The sequence below is a fragment of the Dendropsophus ebraccatus genome, chromosome 4 (assembly GCF_027789765.1).
Source record: "Dendropsophus ebraccatus isolate aDenEbr1 chromosome 4, aDenEbr1.pat, whole genome shotgun sequence".
Classification (NCBI taxonomy): domain Eukaryota; kingdom Metazoa; phylum Chordata; class Amphibia; order Anura; family Hylidae; genus Dendropsophus; species Dendropsophus ebraccatus.
This window is the reverse complement of record NC_091457.1, coordinates 158,250,777-158,263,497: the sequence shown is the minus strand read 5'-3', so window position 1 is coordinate 158,263,497 and position 12,721 is coordinate 158,250,777. Positions and strand designations below refer to the sequence as shown.

General features: G+C 44.1%; 1 protein-coding gene across 1 annotated transcript; it reads left to right on the top strand.

Moving 5' to 3' along the window:
• The first annotated feature begins 2,210 nt into the window (after positions 1 to 2,210).
• Positions 2,211 to 9,666, top strand: LOC138789047 (defense protein l(2)34Fc-like). The gene is made up of 6 exons (XM_069967562.1): positions 2,211 to 2,261; positions 2,582 to 2,780; positions 4,279 to 4,412; positions 6,568 to 6,659; positions 6,748 to 7,036; positions 9,047 to 9,666. Exons 2-6 carry the CDS (start codon positions 2,582 to 2,584, stop codon positions 9,107 to 9,109), a joined length of 777 nt encoding a protein of 258 aa, XP_069823663.1. The 5' UTR covers positions 2,211 to 2,261; the 3' UTR covers positions 9,110 to 9,666.
• Positions 9,667 to 12,721: the final 3,055 nt, after the last annotated feature.

The window sequence follows — 12,721 nt, the reverse complement described above, 5'->3', positions numbered from 1 at the left end:
GGATGAATTTTGATGGTATTTTACTGCGTGTATAATATTAAAAAAGAGGATTCTCAATCATACAGACCATACTGATATATATATATATATATATATATATATATATATATATATATATTATATTTGAATGGTGCTGCAGGTTCTGCTTTGCTGTAGTTTATAGGCAAATAACGTGACTTTCCTATGAACACGAGAAACATGAATATTCCACTAGAATCCAAAAGGAATCCAAACTTTAAACTTGCAATGGGGGGGGGGGGGGTATTTACTTTACATTGCTTTCACCCAAAAACTCACACGAAAAAAAATTGCAGGATTTTACCCACCACCGTCAACGTTTTCACAATACTATAAAAAATTTCACGAAACACTGAAAAAAAGTTGCACATTTTTAAATAAATAATGTTCAAAAACATTCAAGAATTTTAGACCAAAACCTTCAAAAATCTAAATGCCCCACCAAAAAATTTGCTTAATTTTTTGCTTTTCTAATTGAACCATTTTTAAGTTTAATAGAATTTTTCAACTGAAATTAACAGCTTGAAAAGAAAATACAAAAGTTTGAATTTCTAAAATAGTAGAGTGAGACCTCGTATTATACATTGTCACTTACACTTAAACGCCGCCGTGGAGTTTAAGGGGTTAATGACACACTGCAGCACGATCGCTGCAGCCTGTCATTAACGGTGAGGGCCCGGCTGCTCACTGCAGCCGGCCCCCACCTCCTACAAAGCGTGTTCCGCTCCGGAGCGCGCTTCATAGGTCAGGGCGTACAGGTACACCCTAGGTCATCTTGGGGTTAAGGTGGCACTATCATTTATTTTTATTTATTTTTGTTTGCAGAAATTAATAGTCCAGGTGGTTTTAAGAAACTTTGTAATTGGGCTTATTAGGCAAATATGCCATTATCCGCATTCAAAAAGACTTTCCCCAGCCCCCCCTCCTCTCTCTCCACTGCTCATTATCAGGAAATTGACTCTCTTACATCAATCGAGCCCTGTGAAATCTATGGAGAGGGGAGGGGGAGGAGGGAGGAGGAAGATTAGTCGCCAGCAGAGAGCAGAGAACAAAGGATTACACAATGGGAGCTGTGTGAAAGCTGGTTTTCAGAGGTCAGAGAGGTCAGTGCTGACTGTCAGAGGAGATAGTCCAGTGATGTAGCTGTAAATTAACTCTTTGTTGTCCTGTTTTGGTGCCTCATCTCCCTTAACCCCTCCCCTCTCCATAGAAAACCATGAAGACAGGGGGAGAGCTTCAAACTGCTTTTTCATGATAAAAATGCATTTTTCAGCTAATAAACCCAATTACAAAGTTTCTTAAAATCGCCTGTACTATTGATTTCTGAAAAAAAAAAAAAAAAAGTTAAACTTTAATGGATTGGTGCTGGAGCAGGGACACAAACCTTTCTTTAAACTGCTGCCCGGTTCCTGTGCACAGCGCCGGTCTATTCACAGGCACTGGCCCGACGCGGAGCACTGGGGGCAGGCCCGCCGCCTCACAGATGGGAGGGGTTTTTATTATACTGTGGGGCGGGGAGGCGGGCCTGCCCTAAGTGCTCCGCGTGGATCCAGTGCTCGGGAGTAGACTGGCGCCGTGTGCGGGAAACGGGCAGCAGTTCAAAAAAGAACCGTGCCACCAGCATCTGTTAAGATAAAAAACCCAAAGCGATGAACCTGATGGTACATTCGCTTTAAAGGGGTATTCCCACAACCTAAAGGTGTAGAGGATAACTGGGTGATCAGTGGGGGTCCAACAGTGAGGGTCCAACAGTAGGGTCCCCCATGCATCATCAGAATGGAGGAGAAATGTCCCTGCAATAAAAGGGGCAGATCGTGTGGGTATAACAAACACTCCATTTATTGTCTATATAGAGTTCTCTGAAAAGTTTACTACTTACTACTCCAGATACAAAACAATGATATGATATTCTACTTTTATATTATCTGGGTATTATCTGGTTGAAATTTACTTTTATACATTTATGAATGGCAGCTGTTCCTGTTTTTGTGGAGATACTGGTCACTCTTAATGCCGTCTGGCATTTAGGGGGAGATTTATCAAACATGGTGTAAAGTGAAACTGGCCCAGTTGCCCCTAGCAACCAATCAGATTACACCTTTCATTCCTCACAGACTCTTTGGAAAATGAAAAGTGGTATCTGATTGGTTGCTAGGGACAACTGAGCCAGTTTCACTCTACACCATGTTTGATAAATCTCCTTTTTTTTAAATGCCTAATAATGGCCGGACTGGACTAAAAAGGTAAAAAAAAAGTGTCTCCTGACCCCACTGTTCTGATGGTGTCCAGTCCCTGCTGCTCAGCACTTCCTAATAACATCTTGGTATAAGGAAGTGCCTGCTTAGCCAATCACTGTCCAGAGTGATGACCCGCCTCAGAAAGTAATTGGCTGAGCAAGCACTTCATTTTATCGAAAGGAGACAGGAAATGCTGATCTACAGGAACCAGATACTATCAGAACAGCAGTGGTGGGGGATTGCAGCAGATGAAGGTTTTTTTTTTTTGTTGTTACACCAAAAAAGTGCTTTTACCGTTCTCTACATTCTATTATATCTGCCGACAGATGGATCCTTTACTACAAAACATTGCACTTCTGCTTCTGGCCAGTCTCCCTGTCTGTATGTACGCCTATTCAAATGGGCAAGTTACAGATGCCTGTTCCTCAATGACTCCGAGTCACGGGGCTCCAGCCCAGACTAGCAGCCCACCTTACACTTTATCCCTGGATAAATACACCTACAGTGCTGGGGACAAAATAAAAGGTAAGAGCATTTGTTAGAAGGTTTTTTAAGCTGTAAATATTAGATTGAAAAAATGTGTTTAGTTTAGTGAGAAACACAAAAAACATATATTTACCTTCCTAACTTCTCTTTGCCCTTCTGTTTGGAGCCGATCCGGTTGTAAAGCACGTTCTGTGTCTGGGGATCGGCACGGCCCACTCAGCAGAATACCGCTCAGAGACGGACCAGCAGAATAGAGTGGGGGTACATTGGAGGTCTAAGGATAGGCTGAGGTCAGGGCCGGCTCCAGGTCTTGGCGGGTGCTCGGGCGACAAAGCCTAAGTGGGCCTTTCATCTTTTCACTATGCAAAATAACTTGAGACCCCACTAACATACACAAACACACATTACTGTGACTGATTGACTGACACTAACAGACTGACACAGACACTGACTGACTCTGACTGCTTGGCACTGACTGACTGACTCTGACACACTCAGACACTAACACACAGCACTTACATCTCAGTCTTCTCCCTCTTCCTCTCTGTCCGGCTGCTTTCCACACTGTAAGGGTGAGGACCTTCGGGTCATGTGATCAGGTCCTTCACCCTTTTCTATCTCTGTGCAGGTCCTGCTCCCTCTCCTGTGCCATCTGATGTTCAGCGCTCACCCTGCACAACAGTGAGGGGGCTGAGCACTAGAACACCGAGCCCCCCTCCCTCTCTGGGCCTCTAGAGGCGCTGTGTTAGTCCTGTGCTAATGTCGGCCCAGTCTGAGGGTGTCACGGCTGCGGCGGCGTTCCGCGCTCCGGGCCGCCGCCGCAACTCCTCCTCCCCGCGGGCAGCCGCTGGGGTCCCAGTACTGGGACCTGGCGCTGCTGCTAGTTCGGCCCCTGGGGGCGCCTCACCTCCCTCTGCTCCTGTCTCTCGATGTGCCGGCCGGCGCACGTCCCTGCCTCCTAGGGCGCGCGCGCGCCGGCTGTCTCAGATTTAAAGGGCCACTCCGCCCCTAATTGAAAGTTACACTAAATCACTCCCTATAAATCCCAGCATGCCCTGTCCCTCATGTTGGAGCCTCTACATGCTTCCCATAGCATTTGGCCTAGCTCCCTGTTGTTTCTGACCTCAGTCCTTGTTCCTTGTTCCTGTTCGCTACCCGGTCCCTAGTCCCTGTCCGCTGCCTTCCTATTGTTCCTGAGTACTGTCTGCCACCTGCGATCACGCCTACAGACCTCTGCCTGATCTCCTGCCTACTGCTCCTGCCACGCCTCGCCTGCCGTCACTAGCAACCGAGCCAGGGGTAGCGACCTGGGGGTGGCCTGCCGCAGCAAGCCCATCCCGCCTTGCGGCGGGCTCTGGTGAAAACCAGCGGCCCCTTAGACTCCGCTCCCTGGTGAGGTTTGTGCCATCGCTAGTGACGGTTCAATGGATCCACGACTCCAGGCGTTACAGAGGGCACATTAGACATTTCACTCATAGAGATTTCTTGTATTTCATCAACATTCATGTTAATTTCAAAATTTTCTTCCAATTTGCAGTCACCCTCAGCAGCACTAGCGGTCAGTTTAAAGGTTTCCTCATCCAGGCACGATCAGGGAGCAATGCTACCCCTGTGGGCTCCTTCCAGACCAGCAATTCTAACACCCAGACCCTGACGTGTACGACCGCTGCTGTAAGTGTTTTATAATGTTTTATATGTTTATTTTTAGTTCTATATAAAACTCAATAAACAATAAAGAGGCTTTTTTTCAATCTAAATAGGCCACAGATTAACAGCAAAACTTTTTTTTTTGCAAATAGATATATTTAAAATGTCCCTTATAGCGCTTTTATTTTATCACCTACATGGCTGTATGGGGTGTAATTTTTTGCATCACGATCTCTAATTTTTATTAGCACCATAGATGTGTAGATCAGATGTATTGATCACTATTTAATAATTTTTTATAATATATAAAATGTAATTAAAAAATAAGCAATCCTGGCGTTTTTTAGCGTTTTGTACCGTGCAGGAATAATATTGTTTTATTTTAATAGATCGGAGGATTACGCGTGTTACGACATATAATATGTTTATTTGTTTTATTATTTTATGTGTTCTATTTATAAAATTGGAAAGGGGGGGGGGTGATTTTGACTTTTATTGGGGGAGGGGTTTGGGGCATTGTTAAAAATTATTTCGTTATTTTATTACACTTTTTTAGTCCCCCCAGGGGACTATTACATACATATAAAAGATTGATCACACTGATCACTGCTATGCCATAGCATATCAGGGATCAGTGTTATCTGTGATCTTCTTATACAGCCTGCCTGTGGCCTGTGGCAGGCTCTATCAGAAGATCAGACTGCACGGATGTAAGCAGCGTACCTTCGGCAGTCAGGCAGACATGCTGCCCTGATCGGTAAGTGACTGGAGTCGCTCCTGTAACTTACAGTTAAATGCTGTTGTCGCGTCGCAGCCCACCATTGGTGGGGTGCCGCACAAGAGAGGCAGCCCGCCATTGAGGGTGAGGGCCTGGCTGCTGATAGCAGCCGGTCCTCCCCCATTATGAAGCGAGCTCAGCTCTTGAGCTCGCTTCATAATGTGGCCCCCCAGCAGGGCGTACATGTACTCCCGCTGTCGTTAACTATGAGAAGAATCTAACCTGCTGATATCTCCCTATTTTTTTACCTTCATTCTCAGTGCTGTTTCTGTGCTTTTAGGAGTTAAATCCCTATAATAATTAGCATATATAATAATATGATAATAATCAGCAAAACGGGCCAAGGGGTGGGCTGGATGGGGCCAATTGGTGCACTGGGGGCAAGGCGGTAATCCCACCCCCGGTGCACCAAAAAGCCTAATTAGCATAGGCATTAAATTCATAATAGCATGGAAAATGGCGATGATGTTGAAGGTAAGAAACTTACCTTCATCCTCAGCGCTCCGTGCACTATAGGGAGATATCAGCGGGTTAGATGTTTCTAACTTGCTCATAGTTTTCCTTTAAATCCCATCTATGCTAAACTAAAGGAATGTTCTTGTAATTGCACTTTTAAGTATGAAGTAGTTTCCTCAAAAATTTCCAGGCATGCTAACACATATTACACAGATTACAGCATGTCTAGGAAGAAACTTCTGTGACAAAATATGACATGTGAGATTACTACCACTGCAGCAGCCAAAGCGGTTGCTATAGGGCCCGCCGCATCAGGGGCTCCTACAATACACTCGGCCCCCTGAGCTGTAATCATTAGCAGCACCACATTGCCGAGCGGGCCTCCTGGGTTCTGCAAATGTCCCTTTAACTGCAATCGCTCCCGACGAGCCCTTACACTTATGTAGTTATGACTACACTTGACGGCTTACTGTACTGATCAGTCGGGAAGCAAGGGGGGGGGGGGGGGATAAAAAGTTTGCAATAGGGCCCAGCCGTTTCTAGTTACGCCCATGGTAGATTGGGTACTACGCATTTCTTAATTGTGTTTGACGTAAAAGTGGTCACACCTCCTGTCATATATTGTTAAATTAAGGTAAATAAAATTTCTTTTATCTCAATACAAAAACCTTTAGTATTGTGTTTCCATTGTACACATCAAAATTAGTCCTTAAATTTCCCAGTAAAGTGATACCGCTGCAAAGGAGACCACCTGCTAGAGAAGACCACCCCTCTGCCTAGACCAGACTTTCCATTGGCTTATCCTGGCATCTCTCAACCCATGTAGAGGAGTTTGTCTCCAATGTAATTGAGTGGTCAAAGATTCTACACTGTATTTACCGATAGAATTTATAGAGCGTATATAATCCATCCCACACTGATCATCTCCACACGGTATAATTCCAGAGCTCAGTCAGCCACACATCAGGCATCGGAAAGTCCAGCGTAGATGTTACCTGGGTCGCTCCAACCTCCAATATTGCAGATATTCAAATCAGGTAAGATGTCAATGAGCTAAATCTACAGTAATGATATAAAGGATCCAATATGGAATCATACATCAACCACATCTTATGTATGTTATAGAGCAACAGTTGTCCAAACTGAAAGGGTGTTCTGGACTAACGTGATAAGTGCAAAGATTGCATACGCTTCTGCAGACCCCGCTACCACTACCACAGTGGGGACGCCATCATCTAGTAATACGACAACTTCCACGGGAAGTAACTCAACAACTTCAAACTCAGCTACCTCCACCTCAACAACCTCAGCTACCTCCACCTCAACAACCTCCGCTACCTCCACCTCAACAACCTCAGCTACCTCCACTTCAACTACCACCAAGAAACCAAGTGGGTCCAGTGGAGTCCAACATGTAAGTCTCCTGCCCCTTCCTAGTACTTCACAGTAACCATCTAACACTTGCTAAATAGCATCTGCCTGGCTCCTATGTTCTATATTCTAAACTTGTATTAAAGATTATTGAATGTCAAAGGGTTTTTCTGGGACTTTTATATATAGAGAGAACTGGTCCCTACAAACTGCCCCCAGTACCTTAGAGAAGTGTTTAAGTGCTTTCTTATCATGCAGTCATATGTACCTTACAACACCACCATGATGTATAAAAACAACCTCCATAGGGCACTCCTGCCATATACTCGTCTATGGATAACGTTCCTGCACTCAGTGGCCTCAAACTAGTCTAGGAGGGAGTCCTGGAGTTTAACAGTAAATTCTCCCTCTTCTCCCTCTCACACACTCAGCCCCACCACTCACAGGAGGGCTTAGATAGAACCCCTATAAGAGGACTTAAACTGGATAAGGAAGTGAGTTTAATCAGTCTCTAGTCAGTTTCTAGTGAGAGACGACACAGCAAACCAAGTTCCTGCAGAAGTTAATCCAGGGCCTGGCTTTTGCCAGGACCCCTGATAGGGACCAAAGACAGATGTTATTCTCTATGCAAGCAACCACTATTTCAACTACAGTTTGCAGTGCTAAGCTACAGTAGGGGAGAGCAGCCACCAAGGAATACCCTAGCTCATGCCAGGAACCTCTCGAAAAAGTGCAGGGCAGACTCCTGAATCAAGAGAAGCTGACCCCAGTAGGACAAAGCTACCATTATCTAAAAGGTCTACATATCCTACTGTGCAGTGCAGGTCAACTGGGAGAACTCAGGCACCTTGCTACACCCAGATAACTGACGGCTGGGGCACGTACTACCCTAGCAGGATGAGTAGCACGCAACTACAGGGCAGAAGGCGGTCAGACATAGGTCTAAACATGAGTACGAGGAACACTTCACTACTTATATATCTATACTACAGTTCCGGCAGAGTACAGGATCAACACTGGGCAAGGGCTCCTCTGGCAAACTCCTCTCCTCTTCTCTCTACCTCTACAAAGCACTACTATTACTTCTACCAAAGCTTTACTCTTTCCAAGCACCTACTTCTAAAGCACTTAGTCAGCACCTCTCTGTGTTAAGATTTACACTACCTACAGAGCATGTACTGTTTAGTTGCCAAGTTCTACAGTAAATTGTTATTTTTATATCCAAATGCATAGGACTCTGCTTCATCTGTCTGCAACTCCACCTATACACACACCATTGCACACCTGGGGTTATTTTTCCCCTTCTCTGTGGGTAGCGGTACCGACATCCCGGGTGGGTCAGTTACCACTCCAGGTTGCCGTGACAAGAGCCCAAGGGACCCACAAAAAAACGGGAGGTTACCGACCATTTGGGGACATAAACCGGCCATATACAAAACAGGTGTCAACATCACACCTGTGAGCTGACCTAGCACTGGCGTCACGACAAATAACATCACCGGCCAAGCTCCACCACATATGATTTCTCTGAAAAGTCTGGGTGTTTTAGAGTCAATCCTATTGTCCCTGCACCCGGCTGTCTCCATCTGTTTCATACTACCCCTGGTTTAGGAAGCATGAAACGTGACAGGTTCTCTTTAAGTTCGCACACACACTAGCTATGGGCTAGATATGGGTCAGCCATCAATATATATGTCCCAGACAACACCTTGAGACTATGTTCCCACCAGGTAAAAATAAGGGCGAATAACGTCCGTTGTTTCAAAACAATGTCCGTTATTAATTATCATGTTCATTAATAACAGCCGTTATTTGCCCTTATTTCTACCTATCCTACCTACATAGCCTTAGGCTATGTTCCCACAATGCTACGGACAACTTTTTGGACAGCGGTCATTTTGGCGCCTTATTATGCAAATTACGGCTGTTTTTATGGCTCCAAAAAGACGGCAATAAAACAGCCAAGAAAAGAACGTGTGAACATAGCCTAAATCTGTCTATACTACTCTGTTCATATATTCTTCATTGTTATGTTACCCTATTCTATTTGCAGACATGGACCCTGGAAGCATTGCTCTTATCTTGTGCCGTCGTGATGGCTTCTCTCCTGGCTTGATGACTCTCTCAGACTGAATACACCTTCAGAGCAGCGATCCATGACTTATCTGAAATCCGATAATGAGACGCATTTTGAGCATAAACGTCGCCTGTCAGTGGAGACAGTATGATTATGTCTGACAGACAGACGATTGTTCTTAGAAGAGATATAGATATGCTAAATCAGGAACAGAGAACCTTTGGTCCTACAGTTTTTGCTAAACTACAACTCCCATCAGGCAAAGCTTTGGCTGTCTAGGCATGATGGGAATTGTAGTTTTGTACCAGCTGGTCTGCAGGTTCCCACTCCCTGCCCTAAATACATTGAATATATAAGAAGAATGGCAGAAGATTTATGTATGTATAACACCGTCTTTAAAGTGGGATCTCCTCAAGCGATATACAAAGGCTGCGGGCACCATAGATCATTCTTATAGACGTCACCTTCATGTTTAAACAAGACACAAGCACATGCTGGAGTGAGCTATCCCCCCTATAAACAAGCCGTCGGACTAGTTCCACCCGGTTATGTTACTGGCATGGAGTGGTGTTACTGGAAGACAGTTAAAACCCTAAAACCACTAAAAATAAAGTAATTTTACATGATTAAGTATTTTTCTGACTAAGGAGATTATATACTTACTGTCCTAGCCTTCACTTTTCTATTACTGTATTTTGTAGAAAGGTGTATATATACTGAGACAGGGGATGTAATAAACAAGTGATACTCACTTGTCCCTACCACATCACCGCACTACACCTCCTGCTGGTTTCCTCTATCCTAGTCCCTATGAGGTCACAAGATTACAGGAAATGTCTGTTTAGCCAATCAGTGGCTGCAGAGTTGTCCCGCCTCCATTGCTGATTGGCTATTTCTATGAACACTATATAGGAGGAGATTTATGGCACGGTCCTCTAGTAAGATTAACTCTGTTGACCATAGCAACCAATCACAGCACCAATAGCAACCAATCACAGCTCAGATTTCCCTATTCATCTTGTTCTGGTGAAATGAAAGCTGAGCTGTGATCTGTTGCTATGGGAGCTGTGATCTGTTGCTATGGGAGCTGTGATCTGTTGCTATGGGAGCTGTGATCTGTTGCTATGGGTAACAGAGAGAATTTTACAATGAGACAGAGCCATAAATCTCTGCCAGTGTTATCAGGTCCAGGTTACCAGACTTGTAAATAAATATAAAATACATATCATCAAACTGCAACACAAATGTGTGTTTCTGTTAAAGGGGTCTGGAGGGGACAGAGGGGTCTAGCAGTGATTTACTATTGAAATGACTTTGTTTATGAGAAAAAGTGGGTAAGATAGCGGTCAGAGATCCACACTAGAAATGGGACCACCCATAAAGGAGGACAGGAAATACATGTAATTTTTTTAATTAAAATTTAAAGGGATTGTTTGGGGACATAAAATGTTTAAAAAAAAGTTATGCTGCATCACCCAGTCCCTGCTTGTGGCTATGCTCCCACTAAAAATGACAAGAACAAGTCATGAACATTATTTGTGGGTGTCATTACCCATAGACCGTCATCATTCAGCACTAAACTGACGGCTGTCTGGGGACATGGCTGTCATTTTTTTATAGTGGGAACATAGCTTGTGACTGCTTTTTCCTGTTTCTGTAATAAGTCCCCTCAGCCAGTCACTGACTGGATCAGACAGGACACCACTCATTGGCTGTGTGGGCCAGTCCTGTTGAGATGGTTTGTCTGGGAATCGGGAACATGTGGAGACTAGTGTTGAGCAAACTTGCCGAACTGTTTGGATTTGGCAACATTTTCAGAACCCGAACGCTCAGCATTGGACTCCCGGCGTCAGGAGAAGTTGAATGCTGCCCTAGAGTCCTGGAAAACATGGATACAACCATAGGCCATAGGCTGTATTTATGTTTTCCTGGCAGCCCTAGGACAACATCCAACTCCTCCAGATGCCGGGAGTCAAATGCCGAACGTTCAGGTTTGGAGGATGTCGCCGAACCTGAACAATTTGGCAAGTTTGCTCAGCACTAGTTGTTATTGGATGATATTAGACCAGGAACTGCAGGGGAACCAGGGGGAGGTGAGTATAACTTTTTATTTTTATTTTTATAAAACATTTTACTTGAGTAGTTGTGACAACTGATAGAGTGTAGTGATTTAGAGAATCTCAAAAACATCACTGGTAAAAAAGAAGATGCCCGGCCCTCTCTTCACATACACCACAGGATTACATCACATGTCATCAAAACACTGCTGACTCCGATGACATCACTGACCACAGAGATCAGGAAGGCGAGTACTTGTAATGCTGTAACTGATACAAGTCTGTATCTTTGTGTTATATATTCAGAGTAATGTTAAAGTATTTATATGTTAAGCCTTTGTATTACATTTTGTTAATTGAGTGAAATATATAATAATAATTGTACAATCACAATCTCATTGTGATCCATGTGACTCACATAATAACAGACTACACCCTAACTATTGTGTGTTTCTGGAGCATTGTTAAGCTGGATATGTGATACTATTAGTGGTAACAGTATCGTCATATGGCTGTAAGAAAGGAAAGGGGAGACTCAATTACAGGCATATGACTCGGTTTGGGTATTCTGAGTTAAAGGGGTATTCCACTTATTTTAAACTTTCAATATGTTGCTGCCCTGGTGGAGAACATAAGCAACAGGCTATTCTAAACTTTATGCGCTCCCCCGGTGTCCCCGGCTGAACAATCCTGCCACCACTTCTGGGATGGACTTCTCTCGGCAGGGACAGCCTTCTGAGCCAATCACTGGCCATGGCGCTGTCCCATCTCAATTAGTGATTGGCTAAGCGGGCTGTCACTACTGAGATGGCCGCAAATAATTTTCATGATTAAATCAAAGCAAGTGGACGTAACATCAGCTTAAAGTGTCACTGTCATTATAACTTTCAAAATCTAAATCAATAGTAGATGTAAAATAAAGCAAGTTTGCCGTATACTGTACATTCATTATTTTTTGTTGTTATCATGCTGGAAAACAAAGCTGAACTTACCAGAAATCCAGGTCCAGTCTCCTGAAGGCTGCTATATTACAGCTATACTTACTGTATCCAGCTCCAGTCTCCTGAAGGCAGCTATATAACAGCTATACTTACTGTATCCAGGTCCAGTCTCCTGCAGGCAGCTATATAACAGCTATACTTACTGTATCAAGGCCCAGTCTCCTGAAGGCAGCTATATAACAGCTATACTTACTGTATCCAGGTCCAGTCTCCTGAAGGCTGCTATATTACAGCTATACTTACTGTATCCAGCTCCAGTCTCCTGAAGGCAGCTATATAACAGCTATACTTACTGTATCCAGGTCCAGTCACCTGAAGGCTTCTATATAACAGCTATACTTACATGTATCCAGGTCCAGTCTCCTAAAGGCAGCGATAAAATAGCTATACTTACTGTATCCAGGTCCAGTCTCCTGAAGGCAGCTATATAACAGCTATACTTACTGTATCCAGGTACAGTTTCCTGAGGGCTGCTATATAACAGCTATACTTACTGTATGCAGGTCCAGTCTCCTTAAGGCAGCTATATAACAGCTATACTTACTATATCCAGCTCCAATCTCCTGAAGGCAGCTATATAACAGCTATACTTA